Genomic DNA, 21704 nt, shown 5'->3' with positions numbered 1-21704 from the left:
ATGAAGTCTCTTCACTAAAAAAACTTTGCAGCTAATTTTAAGACATCAGGATCAGTGGTATGGGACAAGACTGAGTAAGAGACATACAAGCACTTTTACTTTGAAAATTACACTTTATTGTGGAAATAATTTTTAGGCTTCATTCTGTTTAGCAACCATAAAATTACCATTATTCCTCCCTCAGATTTATTATAAAAAAACAACTTCTGACACAGCATTTTTTAGACCATTGCAAGTAAATTTAAGCTGAATACAGACTCTCATTATAGCTTTTCTATTTCTTTCCTAAACATATTTTTGTCTACTTTGATTACTGCAGCTCGATAAATCTCAAAAACTTGCTGGATTGAGTTTTAAAGGCTTCACACAGAATGAAATCTGCATTTGCAGAAATCTATTTCTGTGGCATATGCTGTATGAAATGATTGTAAATAGGGTGGAAAATATTTTCAGAATACCCACTAACAGTTAATAAAACCTTGCAGATTTGCAGCTGCAACTGTGAATGAATATCAGAAAACAGCACAGAATTCAACACAAGGTGGCAGAAGTTACCCACCTAACATCACACCCCAAACATGATCCTGTGTAAAAAATATAGTGATTAGTAAACTGATTAGCTTCACATGTTGTTAATGTGGTAACACCTTACACTTAATATCAGTTTGTCCTTGAATTCTTTGGTACTTTATAGAATTTTTATACCTTCAAAAACATTGGTATTTTGTCAGTGATGAACACGTGAAATGTAAGTTTTATATGTTATTATTGACGACTTTATGTGGTGCTACTTAAAAATGAATAAGCACACATTAATTTGAATGCACTTTGCTTTATTCTACAGTTACTTTGGAGACAAAGGAGAACCAATAGAGAAGATCCCAAAGGTCTTAGGTGGCCGTCTGTGAGTTTCACTCCTCATCTAGCCCTTTCTGTGATGAAGAATGATAAGAAAGCAAACAATGAGAGACAGATTAGTGACTGAGGACTAACAACACTCAAATGTGTCGGACAATAAGTACACCAGTAGTTGCTGCCTTAAAACTAATATTCCCATCGATCCATCCATTCGCTTCCGCTTATCCTGTATCAAGGTCGTGGGGGGCTGGAGCCCACCCCAGCTGTCTCATGGTGAGAGGCGAGGTACACTGGTACAGGTTGCCAGTCTGTCACAGAGCTAACACATAGACACAGACGACCATTCACACTTACATTCACTCCCGCATTCACACCTATGGGTAATTTAGAGTTTCCAATTAACCTGCCCCACTAACTGCATGTCTTTGGATGGTGGGAGGAAGCCAGAGAACCGGGAGAGAACCCACGCAAGCACAGGGAGAACATGCAAACTCCACACAGAAAGACACCGGCGTGATGGTGGAATTAAACTCAGGACCTTCTTGCTGTGAGGCAACAGTGCTAACCACTGTTATATTAAAATACATATTAGCTGAATAGAAAAGACTTTTAGTCACTGAGAAGCATAGGCTTCCATAGTTGAGTGTAGCTGATGAGCGTCTCTACTTATCATTTCATTCTATACTAATATTTATAACCTGCCTAGCTAAAAAGTTACAGCTAAGCCAAAAATGTGTTTTTATCTCTACTTTTATCGTAGATATCATTTTACTCAAAAGACATTTATTTTATTTTCATGTTTAAATTCTAAATACCAGCAATGATCTTACATTCAACAAATTCACTGAAAATACTGCAAGTAGCAACAACAGTGAGAGCTGGGCTTAAAATTCAGTTATGACACTGATGAAGATTAAGTATTGCTTTGTCTGCCGATGTTCTTGAGTTTGGGATATTTGGGGCACTTTTGGGAAATTTGTAAAATCCTCCACCCGTCAAATACATCTTAACCTTCCTTATTCTGTTATTCTTTGTTATATAATATTATACATTATATATAATAGTCCTCAATTCATCATATCAGTGTCTACCTCAAGAAGAATTTATTGTTTTGACATTTAAACTGATATTTTATTAAACTATTCTAATCTACAAGATTAATATTTCGATTTCAGAATATTATTGATTTTTTTTCAAGAATGTATTCTCTGCAAATGAAAATGGTCAATGTTATTAAATCATAGGGGTGGGGGGGGAAATCGATACTGTGTAGTATCGTGATATTTTGTTTGCTAATAATGTATCGATACAGGGACAGCAGAAATCGATATTTTGTTACAAAAATAGGTTTTTGTGCTCTGACTTCAGAGCATGTTGATCCTTTTTCTGAGCAAGAATCCTGACATTCCTTCACTGTCCAAATGTGTTTAAGTTTTTTTTGGCAGCAATAAACATGACAGTTTACTTATTTTAATTTAAGACATGTTTTATTTTAATTAAGTTTAAAACTTTTTTATTTAATGTAAAATTATATTTTGTTTTAATTTACTTTCAAATTCTTCAGTTGCTAAATGGGCTGCATAGTTTTCATAAATTGCATAGTTCAGAATAGCTATAATTGTACCAGATGGTTGCATTCAGTTAAGTTGGACTAGACTGTAATACAAACCGTTCAGTTTGTCAACAATAAAACTGACTGAAATGATAGAAAGACTGAGTGCGAGACTTTGATATTAGATAAAATGAATATTGATAAAGTTTACCTTTATGTACCGAATCTGAATATCGCAAAATATTTTTAAAAATTGCAATAATATCGTATCGTGCGTTAAGTATTGTGATAATATCGTATCGTGGGATGTATGGTGATTCCCACCTCTATTAAATCACACTGCAAAATCTAACCAATAAGGCAAAGCTTGAGAATAAATAAGTAAAATAAGCAAATAACATAAATCAGCAGGACTCTCTATGATGACATCACAACATTGATCGCTGTCCAGTGCACTGATATCAGAGAATAACAACCACTTGGCAAAAACAACATCAGAGCGTGGGTCAGGATTCTGTTATTGCATCATGTCGGCTTGGACAAAATCAACACGAATGTTTCATGAGACCAGAAATGTAGCTGAAAAATCTTGAAAAGCTTGTCCACATTTAAGGCTCAAGGCGTGTCTTTAACTCACTGAGTTAGCTAATTCCAAATCTGAATTATGATGCTATAACTGGAAATTTAGACGTTTTTGTTTGTTTTGTTGTTGTTGTTTTTTTAATTTGTTGTTTTTTAAGAAGGTAGAAATATGGCTAAGTAAAGCAACACAGACAATATGTTAGCAAGCTTCATTCACTGCATAAGAGGACAAATTAGTATCTGTCCAAAAGCTGGAAATATATAAACACACAAATTAATCACGAGGTCTTTAAAAAGAACTATACATATATTTAGTGGATGGCAGGAGATAGCTTAAAGCTGTTTGTTACATCCAACCTCTGCCCTTTTTATGACTCATATCTGTTATATTTTTTATTTTTTAGCCTCGTAAAAAACAAACATGTAAAACTACATATTTTTAGTGAAAACTGTCACCTGAATGAGACAAATGAAGAAGGCTTCTGTGAGATGATAAAATAATAATAATACTAATAAAATAAACTTGCACCACTAACCAACCTCTAATGTAAATGCCACTAAAACAAACCATACAACTCAAAATAAATGGATTTTTAAAGCATCGCTTCGAATGTGTTTATTGTGTCCTTTTTTAATGAGCCATTTTACAAATTGCAGAATAAAAACAACTTGAAATTAATCGTGTTGAACTGATAATGACGCGGTGAGTTATCATGAACATCATAACAGGGGTTGAAAACTAGAGAAGCCGCTTACCTTAGAGCCCACGTCACGACTCTTGGCACGCAGCTTGTTGACCTGAGACTCAGCAATATCAGCTCTCTCTTCAGCCTCGTCCAGCTCGTGCTGCAGTTTACGGAACTTGCTCAGGTGAGTATTGGCCTGCTCTTCCTACAGGATTAAAAAACAACACAGTCCACAATATTAAGAGGCATGGGGGAGTCGACGTTTCTTGAAGCCACACATCGTAAAATAAAAGGTGTCGGCACAGATGTAGCCAAAATGTTTGTGTTGCAGCAAAAATATGATATGGTATGTATCGAACAGCTATGTTTAAAACTGCAAAAACTTAAAGTATATGTATGGGAAGGAATATTTAGGTTAAAAGAAAGAGGAAAAATCAAAGTTAGAGACAACTTTGTTAGGAATAAACTCACAGCCTCCTCTGCAGCTCTCTTGTAGGCTTTGACTTTGAGCTGGAGTTTGTCAACCAGATCCTGCAGACGCAGAATATTCTTGCGGTCCTCCTCAGTCTGAGTAAGCCATGGAGACAGATGAGAGAAAATAATGAACCTTTGTAATATTTCCGAAAACTCTGTGGGAATTATTTTGTTAATCTGTGTATAAAGGGGCAGGATAAGAGGACTCCTATGACTGAAAATGTATGTTTGCCTAAGATAAAGCAGCACGTCTAATATTTTATGTGAAGTAACAGGAACACAGACCCCTTTACTCATATCACACAACTATACATTAAATGTGCTATTAACTTCCTGTTGCTGAAACTGAAACACAGTAAAGGTAAAAATGTGAAGATATTAAATTCTTTAATAAGAGTCACACCCTGGACTTGCTGCTGACGTTAAGGAAACTTGAATCAATGTCCAAAATTAACTATAGCAGGTTTTCATTTGTGTAGATTTCACAATAATAATAATTGATTTGAGAAATTACTGACTGAGTCAATTATCTTAAAGTATATGAATATATATGAATATTAATTATTTAAGTACTCAAAATGTCTAAAAAAAAGACCTGGTATGTGAGCTCCTTAATGCGTCGCTCGTATTTACGGATTCCCTTCACTGCCTCGCTGCTTTTCTTCTGCTCCGACTCCACCTCATTCTCAAGCTCCCTCACCTGAAAAGATGCAAAAATCATTTTCTACAAAGACTCTGGTCCACCACAAATTTTAAAGCTGCTTACATTAAGTATAAACATTTATTACAATTTTAGTAAAAACACATCAACTAAAAGACAGTAAACTAAATTAAGTTAAAAAAAATACCTGTGATTTTTCACATTTGTGTACTTGTGATTCTTACCCTGGCCTCGAGCTTCTGCACCTGCTTCTTGCCTCCCTTCATGGCGATCTGCTCAGCTTCATCCAGGCGGTGCTGCAGGTCTTTGATGGTTTGCTCCATGTTCTTCTTCATTCGCTCCAGATGAGCGCTGGTGTCCTGCTCCTTCTTCAGCTCCTCTGCCATCATGGCAGCATCAGTGATGGCCTTCTTGGCCTTCTCCTCTGCATTCCTGCACTCCTGCACTGCCTCCTCCACTTCAGTTTGAAGCTGGGATGTATCAGCCTCCAGCTTCTTCTTTTGGTTTATCAGGCCGGTGTTCTGTATATTATTAAGGTATGCAATGCAAGAATATGAGAAAAAGTGTCCATCTGCACTTTAGAAAAAGTATTCATACATCTGCATGGTTGCAGTAAACAGAACTCACCTGTGAGTGCAGTAGCTGCACTCGCTCACTGACATCCAGCAGCTCTTGCTCTGCAAGTTTGCGGCTTCTCTCCGTTTGCTCCAGAGCTGCTCTCAGCTCCTCCAGTTCAGCCTGAAGAAGGTTGTTGCGTCGCTCAACAATGGCAATGTTCTCTTTAAGGTCATCATTGGCCCGAACAGAGTCATCCAGCTGAATTTGGCAATCCTAGATGAGATAACATTATTCACATTAAAATTTATACCCAGTTTGAATGTAAAACATCTGAAAATTCTTTCACTTTTTTTAGCTTACCTTCATATGTGCATGGACGGCCTTAAGCTGTTTCTGGGCCTCGGCTGCCTGCCTGTTGGCCTGGCTTAGCTGGATCTCCATTTCATTCAGGTCTCCTTCCATTTTCTTCTTCAGCCGCAGAGCCTCATTCCTGCTGCGACACTCAGCTTCAAGAGAGCTCTGCAGGGTGTCGATGGTCCTCTGCAGGTTTCTTTTGCACTGCTCCATCTCTTCATCCTTCTCGGCCAGTTTGCGTTCAATATCAGCTTTAATTTGATTGAACTCAAGCTGGGCTCTTAGAATCTTACCCTCTTCATGCTCAAGAGAGGCCTAGTGGGCAAGAAGTTGCAGAATTACACATAATGGCAGTTAGTTTTACTTAAAAATGTCTTATTAATTATTCGGAGCGTGTACCTCAGCTTCCTCGAGAGCAGACTGAATCTCACTCTTCTCCTGTTCCAGTTGTTTCCGTAACTTTTCCAGTTCATGGATACTTTTGCCACTCTCACCAAGTTGCTCAGTGATGTCAGAAATCTCCTCTATGGGATGTCAAACACTGCGATTAGGATGACTTTAAAGTTTAATGCTGTGTCTACAGATCTTGTGCACAAACACCACCAGCAGACCCTACCCTGTAAATTCTTGTTCTCTCTCTTCATGGTCTCCAGATGATCCAGAGCTTCCTCATATGAGTTCTTCAGTTTGAAAAGCTCAGTGCTCAGAGCCCTTGCTTCCTTTTGGGAGCTCTCCAGCTCGCACTGAGACTCCTCATACTTCTGCTTCCACTCAGAAAGAACCTGCAGTGTAACAAAGGCCAACAATAAGTCTGTGTTTGCCAGATTGATTATTCCAATGGACTTATTCCAATATTAGAAATAGTGCTGAAGGAAAGACAGCATTTATAACATTCACATTCACTCTTAACAATTGTGCTCAGAAGGGGGCAGCCTGTTGTGGATTTTTAAAACTACCACACGCTGCATGTGTGTTTATATTCTGCTTAAATAACCCCTGTGGGTGCTGAGATTGTTTCTAGTGTAAGGCTTTAGAAGCCACCTTGCATATTGATACTTTTGTCACAAACACTTCAGTGTGTTTCACCTTGTCAAAGTTTCTTTGTTTCTTGTCCAGAGCAGCAGCAGCAGCATTAGACCTCTCTACATCCACCATGAGATCTTCAATCTCATTCTGCAGCCTGTGTTTGGTCTTCTCCAGAGAGGAACATTTAGCATTCACTGCTTCAACAGCCTCCTCAGCCTCCTGCAGACGCTGAGCCAGCTTTTTCCTTAAGAAATCATCATTCAGAGCTGTTTAATTAAAATGCAGCTGTGTGGTGGATAACTAAACTGTGAATTCAACTGCTACAAGTAGCTGCTTGGTCATCCAACAGACAAACTTTTTGTTCGTCTTACATTTTAGTAGGAACATAATACAAACAAAAAGCTGATCTGATAGACAAACGGTAAAGTTTCTTTAGGATAATAAACCATCTATTTAAATTTCAGACTCTTACTTGGCCTCTTCTAGTTCTTCGGTCCTCTGGATGGCATCAGTTTCATACTTTGCCCTCCACTGAGCCACCTCAGTGTTGGCTTTGGACATGCCACGCTGTAGTTCAGCTTTAGCCTCCTGCTCCTCCTCATACTGCTCCCTGAGCAGGTCACAGTCATGGCGAGCAGACTGCACTGCATGGGCCAGAGCACTTTTTGCCTGTTAAAAGAAAGTTATATGAAGAGGTGACACTTTTTAGGAAATAACCGTCTGGTGCTGTCAGCCGGCAGCACCAGACGGCACCAGTGAAACTTTATTTCACCTTGGTCTCCTCTTCCAGTTGTCTCTTTAGATCCTCAATCTGCTGAGTGTAGGACATTTTCCCTCTTGTGAGTTGAGACACCAAGGAATCCTTATCCTCCAGCTGCCTCGAGAGCTCACCTAATGTTATGGTAAATGTAGATTGTTATTGTTAAGACCCAAAGAACACAAAAATCCTTGTCTGATTTCAGAATAACAATTGAGTTTTTCAGGTTTAAACACTTTTATACAAAATTGAAGTGGATAGTGTTTTCTATCATACAAACCAAGTACATGTAGGTTGTAGTAAAGGAAAAATATACCATTTTCTGTTTGAAGTTTTGCTTTCTGCATGTTGAAGTCACTGATGCAGCGCTGAGCCTCTTCAAACTTTGTCTTGTACTCATTCATTTGATCTTCCAGAGTCCTGCATGCTTTCTCTAGATTAGTCTGAAATTCAACACAAATGTTCAATATGCATGTATTAAATCTATGTCAACATGGCTATGTTAACATTGGAGAAAAAAAATTACCAAATAATGTGATTTTAGCACACCTTTGTCTTCACAATATGTTCCATATTGGAGACCACATCATCCAGCTCCAGTCTGAGCTCACTCTTCTCCTTCTCCAGTTTCTGCTTGACTCTCTGCAGGTTGTCAATCTGCTCTCCCAGCTCAGCAACACTGTCGGCTTGTTTCTTCCTGAGTGTGGCAGTAGTGGCTTCGTGGTGCAGAGTGGCCTCTTCGAGGTCTCTGCGCAGTTTCTGGAACTCGGCCTCCCTCTTCTTGTTCATCTCAATCTGGGCAGCTGTGGCTCCTCCAGCCTCCTCCAACCTCTCACTGATCTCCTCCAGCTCTCTGGCCAGGTCAGCTCTCTGCTTCTCCACCTTGGCTCGAGCAGCTCTCTCTGCTTCTAGCTCTTCCTCCAGCTCCTCAATACGGGCCTAGATCACAGCCAAAATCACTGTTAAAGACTTTCTCACTAATAAGTGTTAAACTAGTTTTGATAGCATCACATATTAGTAAGTCATTACCTGAAGCTCTTTCAGTTTCTTTTGAAGCTGAATGGCAATGGCCTGCTCATCTTCAATTTTATTATTAAGCTGGCTGAGCTCAAAGTCCTTCCTGTGGGGAAGAAGGAAGGGCCACTTATAGCACTACTTATATAGCTTTACTTAATTTGTTTGGAACTTTTAGGATGTGAACGTGCTTACTTTTTCAAATGCTCCTCAAGTTGTTGCTTGTCATTCTCAAGGTCCATGAGACTCTCTTGGGTCAGTTTCAGGTCTCCTTCCAGCTTTCGCTTTGCTCTTTCAAGATCCATCCTAATCTTCTTTTCTTGTTCCAGAGAACCCTCAAGCTGAATGTTATTAGAAAGAAGCAAACTAATGTCTCCATAATACAAAGGAAAATGGTTCACCAATCAAAAAGTTAAGCTAAAGTGGATAAGTTCATTATAATTCTTACATCATCCACTTGCTGCTCCAGCTTAGCCTTGGCCTTGGTCAGAGTGTTGACTTTGTCTTCCTCACTCTGCAGGTCATCCAGAGTTTGCTGATGAGCTTCCTGTAAAGCTTTCTTTTCCTTGGTCAGCTTGGCAATGATCTCATCTAAAGCAGCCATCTCTTCAACAAGGTTCTTGACCTGTTGCAGGTAAATGATGGTATTACAAATTCTGTGCACAGCTTAGACACATGACTCTTTTTCATACCCTTGTTGTCAGAAATAGAAATATCAAATTAGTCATACCTTGTTCTCAGTGGCATGCTTCTCTTTCTCCACTTTAGCTAGAGTTAACTCTAAGTCATCGATGTCTTTCTTCAGCTCGGAGCACTCGTCCTCCAGCTTCCTCTTCTTAGCAGTCAGTTCTGCATTCATCTCCTCCTCATCCTCCAGCCTCTCAGAGAGCTCTTTGGCTTTTGCTTCCATCTGAATTTTGTGTTTGATCAGCCCCTCACATCTTTCCTCGGCATCTGCAAGATTATCTTGCTCCTAATATTTGATGATATTCATTAGCGTATAAGATACAATATCCCTGGTTGAGTGTATAAGGAATATTGTGATTAGACTTACAGCCTGAACTTGGAGCTGCAGGTCATTCTTCTCTTGGAGAAGAGTCACCATTTTCTCCTCTAGTTCCTTTCTTCGAGCTTCAGATTTTGCATAAGCTTCTTTGAGTTTTAGGAATTCTTCCTTCATGTTGGCCATCTCCTTTTCTGCCTCAGCAGATCTCAGCAGAGGTTTGATCTTGAAGAAAAGCTTCATCCAGGGCCAATTCTTAACCCCCATGAAGGCACGTATGTTCCACTGGATCACAAGAAGTGCATCCCTGTCAAAGATCAACCATTAGTACAACCATACTCATTATGATCAATAACAGTTTTTTTGCTCCTTTCAGCTTATTTATATTTAAGTCTGTCTGACCTCCTTTCAACAATCTTCTGGAATTCCACTCTTGCGAGCAGACCTCTTGATCGAGCCTGGATTCCCGTGATTATGAGGGATAAACGGTCATCTCTCATCTCTTCAAGTTGGCCAAGAAGACCAGCTTTAAAGAATACCTTTAAGAAGCACGAATGACATTAATATATTAGTGTTGAAGAGTTGAATTACTTTTACTTTTTACCAGATATTTCAAAATCTATCAGATAGATAGATAGATGTGTTTCTGACTTTTTTGATACCTTAGTGTGACCAAACTTATACTGGTTGTGATCAATATCCAAAGACCCAAGAAGTTTCTCTGCTCCTTTCTTGCTGTCGATGAACTGGCCCTCAGGGATAGCAGCAGGATTCAGGATGCGATATCTGTAAAATCACAGGTGTAAGTGTCTAGGAGCTTAGTATTACAATTTTTGAAGGAATTGTATAATATGTGATCCTTTTCTTCTTTAAATAAACATCAGTTAACCCAAAAGCTCGTCATAGACACCTCAGCTTCACTACTGGAACTTCAACATTATGCACTCCACACTGTATATAAATGCCACTTGTTTTGCACATATTCAACTCTGTATATTTTATTATTATTATTATTTTATTTTATTTTTTTACTATTTAATTTGTAAAAATGTGTATACACACACACACACACACACACACACACACACACACACACACACACACACACACACACACACGTAGGAAAATATTTAGTATACACATCCAGAAATGCATACACTATTATATATTGTACATATATTTATTAGTTTCAGGTTGGCCATTCTTGTATTTTGCTCGTTTGTGTTGTTGTGTTTGCACATCTCTGTTGCTTGTGGGGCTCGCACACAAGAATTTCACTCGCATGTGCTGTGCCAGTGTGCCTGCACATGTGATGTGACAATAAAAAGTGATTTGATTTGATTTGAAGCTCTTTGAGATTAAAATCTCTCTTTGAAGAGACACATGACCAAGAAGTGGAATGTAATACCTCTGCTTGAAATCTCCATAGAGGATCCTGTTGGGGAAACCCTTTCTGCAGATCCTGATGCCTTCCAGCACACCGTTACAGCGCAGCTGGTGCATCACCAGAGGGTTCTCCATGGCCCCTGGAGTCTTGGTCTCGTTGGGGATGATGCAGCGTACAAAGTGAGGGTGAGTTGACCTCAAGTTGGTCATCAGCTTGTTCAGGTTCTCCTGATAGCACATCATAGAGAAAAGAATTGCCATTGTCCTTCAAAATACATTACAATTCAAAATGACTTTTAAGGTCCTAAATTCAGGAATAATGTTTCTATTAACCAGTCTATAACATGTACAGTTATACTGATATTACCCTGTGCAAAGCTGATACAGTTTGGAAGGAAGAACCTTTCTTCTTGGTTCCACCTTTGCCCTTCCCACCAGATTCAGCTGTAAGATACAGTTGTTATTTGTGGGAAAGTGGGCAGGGGAAGGTTGGGCTAGTAGCTTATTACATGATGCTTTAATAATCACTTGTAAACTAAGATGCTAGTAATTTTTTAAAACCTACCCGAGTCAGCTCCTGCATAATTTGCAAAGAGAGTTGCAAGAAGTTTGACGGTCGACTTTTGGTACAATGCCACAACAGTCTCATTCAGAGGATCCTTGTTCTTCACCAACCAGTTGTTGATATTATAATCAACAGTTCCAGCGTAGTGAACCAGGGCAAAGTGAGCCTCTGGTTTTCCTTTGACAACTCTGGGCTTCTGGAAGTTGCTGGATTTTCCCAGGTGGTTGTCATAGAGCTTAGCTTTAAAGGTGGCATCACTGGCTTTGGGGAACATGCACTCCTCTTCAAGGATGGACATGATACCCATGGGCTAAAGGACAGAAAGTATAAGTGTTTGTTAAAGACTATATTTGCATTAGTTTTAGCTGAACATGTAATTGTACAGTGTTTCACCTTTTCAATCAGGTCGATACAGGCCTGCAGATCCATGCCAAAGTCAATGAAAGTCCATTCAATGCCCTCTTTCTTGTACTCTTCCTGCTCCAGTACAAACATGTGGTGGTTGAAAAACTGTTGCAGTTTTTCGTTGGTGAAGTTGATGCACAGCTGCTCAAAGGTGTTGAACTGTAAATAAAGTGACAACAGTATACTTGTTGTTATTACTAGTGTTTGTCCTGTCTGTGTTATTTCTTTTGTTGTTGTTGTTGTTGTTGAATTGAGGATTCTTACATCAAAGATCTCAAATCCAGCAATGTCAAGCACACCAATGAAGTACTGGCGGGGCTGTTTGGTGTCCAGGGACTGGTTAATCCTCACCACCATCCACAGAAACATCTTCTCATACACTGCTTTAGCCAGTGCACCCATAGCATAGTACACCTAATGCAGAAATCCCCCTGTAGCTTTAGAATTTACAGATAAACCCATAATGTAAACCTTATTCAGCTGTTGATCATCTTATTACCTGCTGTACATTTTGTCCTTTGGTGACCCACTCGTTTCCTACTTTGACTCTTGGGTGACAGAGACCTTTGATGAGGTCAGCAGAGTTCAGGCCCATCAGATAAGCGGATTTGTCCGCATCTGAAGAAAAAACATGCAAATTTAATTCTTTCAATGTAAGCATCAGATACAGACACGTTTAACTTTCAGGCTTTGAAAGAGCTCCTCTCACCTTCTGTGCCATCTGCCTCTGCCTGCTCTTCACGCTGCTTGTTCTTGAATTTCATGTTCCCATAGTGCATGATGGCACCAGTCAGCTTGTAAATGCTATTCTTTTCTTCTTGAGTAAAGCCCAGCACATCAAAGGCATCCTAAATTAGAAAAGGGGTGTTTCTTACTTATTTTTACATAGTATCAGAGTGTACAGTGTAGAGTTACAGGGAAGATCCAGGGATAACATGGTATTTGCTCTCTGAGCCTTCAAAATCCTGCATTAAACTCGGACTGTCATCTGACATCAGATATTTAATCCAGTCTGTTCAAGTTGTATTCGCTCACATTTCATGATTCAATGACACTCTGTTATAAATACTCCTAAAAGAAATGTAAAGTTAAAGCTGACATCTGGAGTGAAAATTTTTTGTGTGTTATTTGAATTTACAGCCTGTGAGGTTTAAATGTAGAATACCCAAAGTATTAATTGAACTAATATGACTTAATAGCGGCACAGGTGCAGATTATTGTTGCATTTCTACTCACATCAGTGGCCATTAGCTCTTCAGCATCATTGATTGAGGCTACTGTTGTCTCTCCTTGAGAGATGAAGGCATAATCATAAGGGTTGTTGGTGATGAGCAGCATCTCTGAAAGGAGAACCAAAGTTGGATTTTTCATTTTAGTTCTACAGGAGTGTTGTTGCTGGTTCTCGAAACTCAGGTTTTTATTTACCGAGAAGCTCGGGCTTCCTTTGAGACAAGATCTGATAGAAGATGTGATAATCTCTCTCAGCCTTGAGCTGAAAGGTGACACGGGACTTTTCCAGCAGATCTGTAAACATGTTTGCATTATGTAGATAGCTGATCATTGCGAACATAGAAATAAATTGGATGAAAGCACAGGAAAGGGACTTACATGTCTCTATGTCAGCAGAGGCCAACTTCCCACTGGCTGCAAAGTGAATTCGGATAAATTTACCCTGCAATGTACGAAGGAAAAAAAACATTAAGAGCCTTGGGCAGTGTCAGAATATTACTGTATACCTGGAGTATTTAGGAACCACATTATACTTTCAGAAGTATGACAACTTCACCAAGCTGTGAAACATGGTAACTGCAGGTAGTGACGGAAGTGTAACTAGTAAAGTGATAAAGGTGAGCCGCCCCACATAGATTTCAATCCTGAAAATCTGGGATAAGGGTAACACTCCAAGCATGAGTTTCTTTCTGCCTGATTACTGACTAGTCTAAACTCAAGACAAATAGATACAGTACAAGCCTAAGCATAAAAAAACAATCAAATGAGTTACTGTTATCAACAAAACTTTACAAATCTGGAGGAGTTGTCATTCCTGATGGTTTTGGCATTCCCAAAGGCCTCTAATGCCGGGTTAGCCTGGATGATTTGATCCTCCAGAGTACCCTAAGAAAAAAAAAGCAAAACCTTTATTCAAAACACTTACACTGCAGGAAAAGCTCTACATCCTGTAAATTGAAGATTCAAACCTTCTTCTCAGAGCCTGTATCCTTTTTCCCACTTCCAGCTGCAATGCTGGCAAAGTACTGGATGACTCTCTTGGTGTTGACAGTTTTCCCAGCACCAGATTCTCCACTGAAAACACAAATAGAATGATCAAACAAACAGGACACATTATTCTTCTGGCTGTTCCCTGCACGTCCAGTATATCCACCATCCCTCCTGCGCACATGTTCAAACCATCTTAGTCTCGCCTCTTTAACTTTGTCTCCAAGCTGCTTAGCTTGAGCTGTGCTCATTTCTAATCTCGGCCATCCTGGTCATTCCCAAAGAAAAGCTTCGCATTGTCAACTCTGCCACCTAAAACTATTCACCATACATCATAGCAGGTCCTTTTCATCCATCCTTTTCACTCTTGCTGCAATCCTTCTGTCACAAATCGCCCCTGGCTCTTGTCTCCACCCACCCTGCCTGCACTCTGTTGTTCGCCTCTCCTGTACACAAAAACATTGCTTTGGATGGTTGACCCCAGGTATTTAAATTCATCTGCCTTCGCTATCTCTTCTCCTTGCATGTTCACCTTTCCGCCTGTCTCGCTCTCATTCACCCACACCTCTCCAGACTTTCTTCCAAAGGCTCCCACTTTCACTACAGATGACAGTGTTGCCTGCAAACGTTACAGTCAGCCTGTCCCTCACCAAAGCAAGCCAGAATGGACTCAGACCCTATTCCCGTTGCCTCGCCTAGAACTCAAGTAGACAATCCAGTCATCTCTATAATAAGCCACCCTCTCTCACTGTACTTGATTTGTCTATGGCAACAAGTGAAAAGCGCTATATGAGTTCATTAGAATATGTAATACGTATTAACTGTTTTAGAGATATTAGCGACATTTTAAAGCCTTCTTTTGAATTTCTTCCCTATTAAATTAATGAAATGATGCCAACATTAAACCTTTCCAATATACCATACTAAGATCTTCTGTTCAAGGACTTCATTTACATACTAAACTGACAAAGCACCACTTAAGCTAATATTCCTGTGGTTAAGTAGACCATCGAGCATGTCAGCAAAAACTGAAAGGTTTCCAGATGCCACTTAGTACAATTCTCACTGTATGATTTACTGTAATTACCAAGATCAAACATACAGAGTCAAAATGAATGACTTACGTGATGAGAATTGACTGATTTTCTCTGTCTGTAAAAGAGCAGGACATATAAGTATTTTAGGACAACTCTTACTACAAAATCTTATTTTAATTTCAACATGCTTCAACAATGGAAGGTAAATTACCAGTTAGCATGTACTGATAGGCATTGTCAGAGATGGAGAAGATATGAGGAGGAGCTTCACTCCTCTTCTTTCCTCTGTAGGCAACGACCACCTCCTGGTTGTAGACTGGCAGCCACTTGTAGGGATTGACAGTCACACAGAACAACCCAGAGTAGGTCTGATAGTTGGTGAAAAGAGAAGAGCAAAGTGTTAAACACGTAGAATTTGTGGGAGGGCAGTTAGTGTGTTGTGCTGTCAGCTCACGTAGATCATCCACGCTGCGTAACGCTCTTTGAGGTTATACAGCACAGCTGGTTCATGGAGGAAGGTGAACATCGCCATGTCTTCAATTTTATCGAACTTTGGCGGGTTCTGAGGGTGCACATCGCACTCCTTCACTGTGACAGTCTGCAAAAAAGGACACAGTAGGTCTTAATATGGACTTATTTCCAAAATATTGTAGGAAGGAGATCTATCAGTCTAGGATGAATTATGCCAAACAGTTTGAGAGGAAAAGAAGAAAAGCACAAAACGAAGAAAAGCATGTATAACCCAGTTAAGTCGGTTCGGTGAACAGGAGTACACTGGAGGACTGCTGTACCTTTGACAAACATAATTAATTATGGCTATCCACTTTAATGTGACAGTACAAAATTGGCTTGTTAAAAAGGTTGCAAAAGTACCCATTCATTACATAAATGCACTCATGGTTGGACTGGCTCTTGTCTAGTCTTATTGTTGACTCAAAGCTTTATCCGTTTCATGTCTTAGAGTTAACCAGCTAGTCTGGAAGTTCTTAATGCAGATCCTCGCAGCTGCAAGGCTACAGTGTGAACTTGTTGGAGTCTTTTAAATCCACTTTGTATAAGAACCTTAACATTTAAGGAAAAAATAAATATTTTACATATTTTCTTTGTGTGTGTGTGTTTTAGCCAAACAGAGGCTGTAAAATAGTAAATGTCTTATATAACACTTTTCTACTTCAGCATTCAAAGCCTCATTCACCGATTAATACAAGCACTTTTTCTACACCCAAGAAAAATCTAACTTTCACACACATCCATACTCCTGTGAACACATCAGAGAGCAGCTTGGCGTTCAGTATGCCCAAGGATATTTAGGCATGCATACTGGAGACTGGAGCAGCCAGGGACCAAAAGCCAACCTTCCAATTAGTAGATGACCTGCCCTACCTCCTGAGCTACAGCCACTGTATGCTGATATTGCATCTCAAAATATAGAAGAAATTATGTAAAGCTGTACCTTTTACTACTTGGTCCTAAAAATGGTACACATAATTACCTTGAGGTGTCAAAGTTTATCCTAAGTGGAAAAAGGTTGATTGAAATATATTTTTATTGTACTCTTGCTTCTGAGTGTGTTTGACAAAATAAACAAAATTCAGCTGTTGAGCTCAGCTGTGTCATGGAGAAAAAGACTGTTCTGGTTGTATCTATACTACATTTGTTAGAGGAAAAATAAGTTCACACCATTTTGGTCTTAGTTAGGAAACCAGCTGTATGAAGAGCAGCTGTGCCAACAAATCACTCACCTTCCCTTTCTCAGTCTGAGCAGTGACTTTGTCCCCATCACGGCTGGTGATCGAAGCCTTCACATATTCATCACTGGGGTCAGGAACAAAACACTCCTTCTTCATGTCAAACGGGCGAGTCTGGGCCTCCAGACGCTCCCTGTCTGACTTCCTCAGGTAAGGGCCCGCTGCCCCAAATTCTTTCATGGCAGCATCACCCATTTTTCACCTTGTGTATAACAAAAAGGGACAAATTACTTATGCTGCAGATAAAGATTTTTCTTTTCCTAAATTTTTTACATAACGTTATATTTCCATTTTTCTCCAGTGTCCATTTGGACACACGCTTACCTTTATCCTTACTGAGAAGACTGAGGTGTACTGGTCCTGAGGAAAGATATAATGGAAAATGGTGAGACTGGTCTGCAGCACAGATAAGCCTATAGCATCAAGATCTAATTTCTCTGTTTGTGAGCACCCGTCCTCACGCCGTACCTTGAGATAGAACGGTGACCTGTTGGAGTTTCACCATGAGTTCTCCTTATAAGCAAAGCCCCTCTGCCAAATATGGAGGAGGGCTTTAAGGCCCAGGAATGTTTTTGTGTCTGGTTGGGCTGGGAGTTAGTGAAGGGAGGTGGTTAATGAGTGGTGGAGGGTAATATAGAAATCAGCGGGATAGAGTCTTATCAGTGATGGAGTCTCCCAACGAGGCCATATTAGGAGCTCCGTGCATGCAGTGCCGTGATTAATCATAGGTATCCTCAAGCAGCCAGGGGACCACAATTCAATCTTTAAATAGACATGGGGAGGAATTCCTCTGTCATCATCCCTTAAGTGTGCTTGTGTTGCAGGAACAATACATGTCGTACCGAACAGAGGCATCCTCATTTAAGACAGGCAGAACTAGCACAGGGTGAAGAATGTTTAAATGTATTTAAATGATGTGTCAATTACACAGATCCTGCAGGGGTCTAAAAACTCTTACCAAAAATGTATTTTATTAAAACCTTAAGATGTGTATATATTCATCATAGGACAGATACTAACAAAAAGCTGTTCTTTCTGCACATCACTGTTATACATGGTGATTAAATAAAATTAGATAAAAAATACAAAGATCAAGAAATCTTTATTAAGGCCCTGCCCACACATACATGAGATTTTCAAAAAAAATTTGTCCTGTCATCAACTTTTCTAGAATATTTTAGACTTTTTGGATGAACTCTTGTACTTGGCGTGCTCTTGGTAGTGCTATTCTTTTTTTTTTTTTTTTAATAAAAAAGGAATTAGAAACCCCCCCCCCCCCCCCCCCCCCCTGTTTTAAAACCCCCTATGTATGTCTGTGGAAGTGTAGTGTAAGACAAGTAGATGACAACACTGAATTTATCTTTTTTTTTTTTTTTGCTAAAATTCAGAGTGGAGTTGATTTAAGTGAGTTATTATGTATCAGTTTTGTTTGTTTGTGTATTCTTTGAATAATTTAATCTGATATGATCAGAAATAAGTGAGTTACAGATTGAAACGTAAGTAAGTCAGCTTGAAACCCAAGGTAGTTGTAGTGTCTAAAACCCAACTATAAACTAGGTGTGAAAAAAATAAAAATAATAATAAGTAGTAATAGTAACTAATAATAATAACTTTAACAATGAAAACTAACTGAAGCAAAATTTTGTACTTACGAAATATAGGTAATTTAGCAATTTAAAACAATTATTGTGTAGTTTGTAGTATCTGCTATAAAACTAGCAAAACAAATATGTGATGCAGCCAGAAGTAGTTTTTATGTTTTATCTATTTTTCTAAAGATTGTGCAAATTTACAAAAACACCCTTAGATAACAATAATTACGAAACCCACCAAAAACAAACGCTAACTGCAATAAAAACTAAAAACTGAAACAACAGTGGAAACAGAAATGAGAAAAAATTTGAAAATAACCCCAAATAAAGCCTTAGTGAAAAATGTGTAACCATGTAATCCCTACTTAGAGCAAAAAAGCATCCTTTGAATATTTTCCCATCCCAAGGATGTTGCTGAAACACAAAAGACGGCGCACAACGTATCTGGGGAGATATTTTAGAGAAGTACGTTATGTATGGTTCTCAATTACTCTAGGAGCTTAGGGAGAGGCATCGTATTGTGTGTAGTTATCACAGAATGAGCTTTGTGGTAACAAAAACAGACATCACATACTGAGTAAGTCGGTCTAAATAAAGAGCATAAGCATTTGAGCTCAACTAGGCAACAAGGGCGGAGTAACACAGACAGAGGTCTGCCACAGGTGACATGCTTGAGATTCATTGAAAGGCAATGATGACACCACACCAGAGGGCTCAGCATCGCACTGAATCGGTCGTGTTGTGCAAAGGTTACTGTAAAAGGCACCTCCCATTATCAGGCAGCAGCTAGCAAAAGCTGGCCCCATGGTTACAGCCCCGTTTAAATGGCATTGTAACTTTGAGGACAAAGATAACTGTGTGAAATTCCTGCCGAGAATGCGGCACTTTGATCGAGAAGAACAGCCACGGCTTTCAGGGTGCTGCTATTGCTTGCAGCCAGGATCAACTGTAGCAGATGATGGTCTCACACTGATCTCAGTCTCACATAAATCTCCTGAGAGTGACAGATATTATCCCACAGCCTATCAAGTGAGAATGGCCCTGCTTCTTTGTGGAGTCGGAGCTTAACTGCCTTCAACATTGTAGCACGATTTACTTTAGGTCATAATAATGATATGATATGTACAATAACAAAGAAAAAAAGAATGCATTAAAACTCTGTTAAGTATAAGACCTGCTGATATATAGTCCCATTAAATGTCATCTGTATAACTTTAACAATATAATACTGTTTAATAATGTGCAACTTACACACATGCATACATTATGCATAGCACTCATCACAGCCAGCCACTAGCACCAGTAATAACAGCTCCTTGAAAGGTTAAGAGATAAAAGGAGGGTCAACAGCTGCTGACAAGAGCTGAGATTATTTCCATTCTGATAACTTCCCCGGCCCTCTTATTGACAGCTGGCGTCAGCTGGAAGTGAGCGATTCCATGCCCTGCTAAAGAGCAAGTGGAGATAACATCAACCTAAAGGTCAAACGTCACTGAAATATTTCTTTATGTCACAACAAATACACATTGTCACCACATACACTTAATTAAATACAAGGTTGGCCTTGGGCCCAGAGGACGTCCACACGACAGGCAGCTATTGTTACAAACTGTATCAGTGAGTATTATGATTTTTTAAAAGAAAAAAGCCCACTTACATAAAAACAATGTTTTTAATGTGCTTTACTCTGTATTTCACTGTAGAGTATTTATAAAAGTGCTGTGTAAATAAAGTTATCACTGCCATTGTGGATTAGTTTTGCAGTCTGTCTAGATCTGGAACCAGGAATGTTTGGAAGAATTTCAACAATGAAAGATCAGATGAAATTAGAAGATTAAAAAATGAGAAGATTCTATTGAGAACTTCAAGGTACAGTCTAATATATGGCTTCATATGTGGTCTAATTACAGAAGCAGGGAATTGCTGTGTCATTCATGGCTTGTTTTATTCACTCGAGCGTGAGCGCCGATATCTTGTTAATGACACTGATAATCTTCAGCGCATGCTGTGCTGTATGTGGTGTGAGCAGAGGTGTGAATGTGCTTTCATTAGCTCATAGACAAACTTCTGTACCTGTGAGCCCAAACAAGGAGTTAAAGATATGGGATGTAATAAGAGAAGACAAAGGGCTCCCTAAATTTCACACAAAGGGATTCTGGGGCCTCCCTCTCCTCCCTCCTCCTCTCCTGCCTCATATCAATATTTAGTCTCCAGCGGAAACAACAACCACTAAGACCTGACAGCAGCACCAAGGCAAAGCTCTAGACAGGTAAGATTAGCAGTTTCTGTAAATGATAAAAGCAATGGTGCCTCTACACCATTGCAACTATTAGGGATCAGAAACAGCTGCATTTTCAAATATTATGTTCAAGACACTGTAAAAAAAAAATACATTAATTGATTAAAAAGTAAATAAACCAACAGAGTCGAACCTGCTAGATTAAGCATGAAGATCCTGACATGCAGTTTGTATTGCATCCCATTGTGTTTATCTTTCTGTCGATGTTTGCTTGTTAATCCTCTGGAATTCTCCCCAGGCCTTTGGAACAGACAGACCTGGGCAAGGATTCACTGACCAGCTGCAAGTGATTACAGGCAGTATTACAGTAGGTCCAAGTATGAGCACTGGTTTATGTTTGACCTTGAGGTCCAGGCTCTTGGGCTTTCTTGACCTCTATTTTAAATACATGAATTTTGTTTTTTCTCTCGCCTCTTTTATTTATCATCACTATCTCACTATTTAACTTTTCTATTCTTTCCTACTTCTTCACTCGACTTCTAATTTTCCCATTTAGGCCTAGAGCTTGATATATGCCAGTGCTTTGGATTTTACACCATAGCACATGTGTTAGCGTGACATAAAGCTTTCCAGTAAAGAACTACAGACCTACATTACTTGCTTTTAATGCTATTGCAATAGCCAATATTTTGCGAGTGTAGACAACTGCTGTTTCCTTGTTTTCACAGCGCTGACAGAATCTGTTCTGAAGCCTCTCCTTATCGCATTTTATTAAAAGTGATTATTGTTCATGGTGTATTCCCCTCAGCATGGTCTGGTCACTTTCACTATTATAGATTTAACTGAACACTTGTCTGCATTTGTAATTGTACACTGGTGTGCTCTAATCCAGTGTACAATTACAAATGCAGACAACAAAGCTGAGAAGTCGAGATTAACCCATCCCCAACCACACCCAGGTGCTTTCAGCTGTTGGACTGACCCGAAGCA

The 21704-nt window shown here is 39.4% G+C and overlaps 1 protein-coding gene across 1 annotated transcript; it reads right to left on the bottom strand.

The window, feature by feature from the left end:
* Positions 1-424: 424 nt before the first annotated feature.
* Positions 425-17375, bottom strand: LOC146648720 (myosin-7-like). The gene is made up of 38 exons (XM_085389292.1): positions 17208-17375; positions 16878-17085; positions 15590-15733; positions 15347-15503; positions 15223-15250; positions 14080-14185; positions 13904-13996; positions 13490-13553; positions 13307-13405; positions 13118-13221; positions 12591-12729; positions 12381-12499; positions 12146-12295; positions 11870-12040; positions 11477-11786; positions 11279-11355; positions 10934-11139; positions 10188-10311; positions 9928-10064; positions 9577-9832; positions 9253-9495; positions 8971-9147; positions 8718-8863; positions 8538-8628; positions 8058-8447; positions 7825-7951; positions 7524-7642; positions 7224-7420; positions 6812-6995; positions 6342-6507; positions 6125-6249; positions 5732-6040; positions 5441-5644; positions 5038-5334; positions 4748-4852; positions 4150-4245; positions 3749-3883; positions 425-932 (listed from the first exon to the last, which is right to left on the bottom strand). Exons 2-38 carry the CDS (start codon positions 17076-17078, stop codon positions 912-914), a joined length of 5817 nt encoding a protein of 1938 aa, XP_085245418.1. The 5' UTR covers positions 17079-17085; positions 17208-17375; the 3' UTR covers positions 425-911.
* Between the last annotated feature and the right edge of the window lie 4329 nt (positions 17376-21704).

Source organism: Rhamphochromis longiceps, linkage group LG18 (genome assembly GCF_057381845.1).
Source record: "Rhamphochromis longiceps isolate RC_006_pf linkage group LG18, R_longiceps_female_GT1.1, whole genome shotgun sequence".
NCBI lineage: Eukaryota > Metazoa > Chordata > Actinopteri > Cichliformes > Cichlidae > Rhamphochromis > Rhamphochromis longiceps.
Note: the sequence above shows the minus strand (reverse complement) of the source record. Positions and strands in the feature narration are given on the sequence as shown.

Coding starts and splice junctions, on each gene's coding strand:
- LOC146648720 (XM_085389292.1), bottom strand. CDS start 17,078: ATGGGTGATGCTGCCATGAAAGAATTTGGGGCAGCGGGCCCTTACCTG. Junction 9,833..9,927: donor CAGAAGATTGTTGAAAGGAG/GTCAGACAGACT, acceptor GATCTTTGACAG/GGATGCACTTCTTGTGATCC. Junction 6,250..6,341: donor AGAGAACAAGAATTTACAGG/GTAGGGTCTGCT, acceptor GACATCCCATAG/AGGAGATTTCTGACATCACT.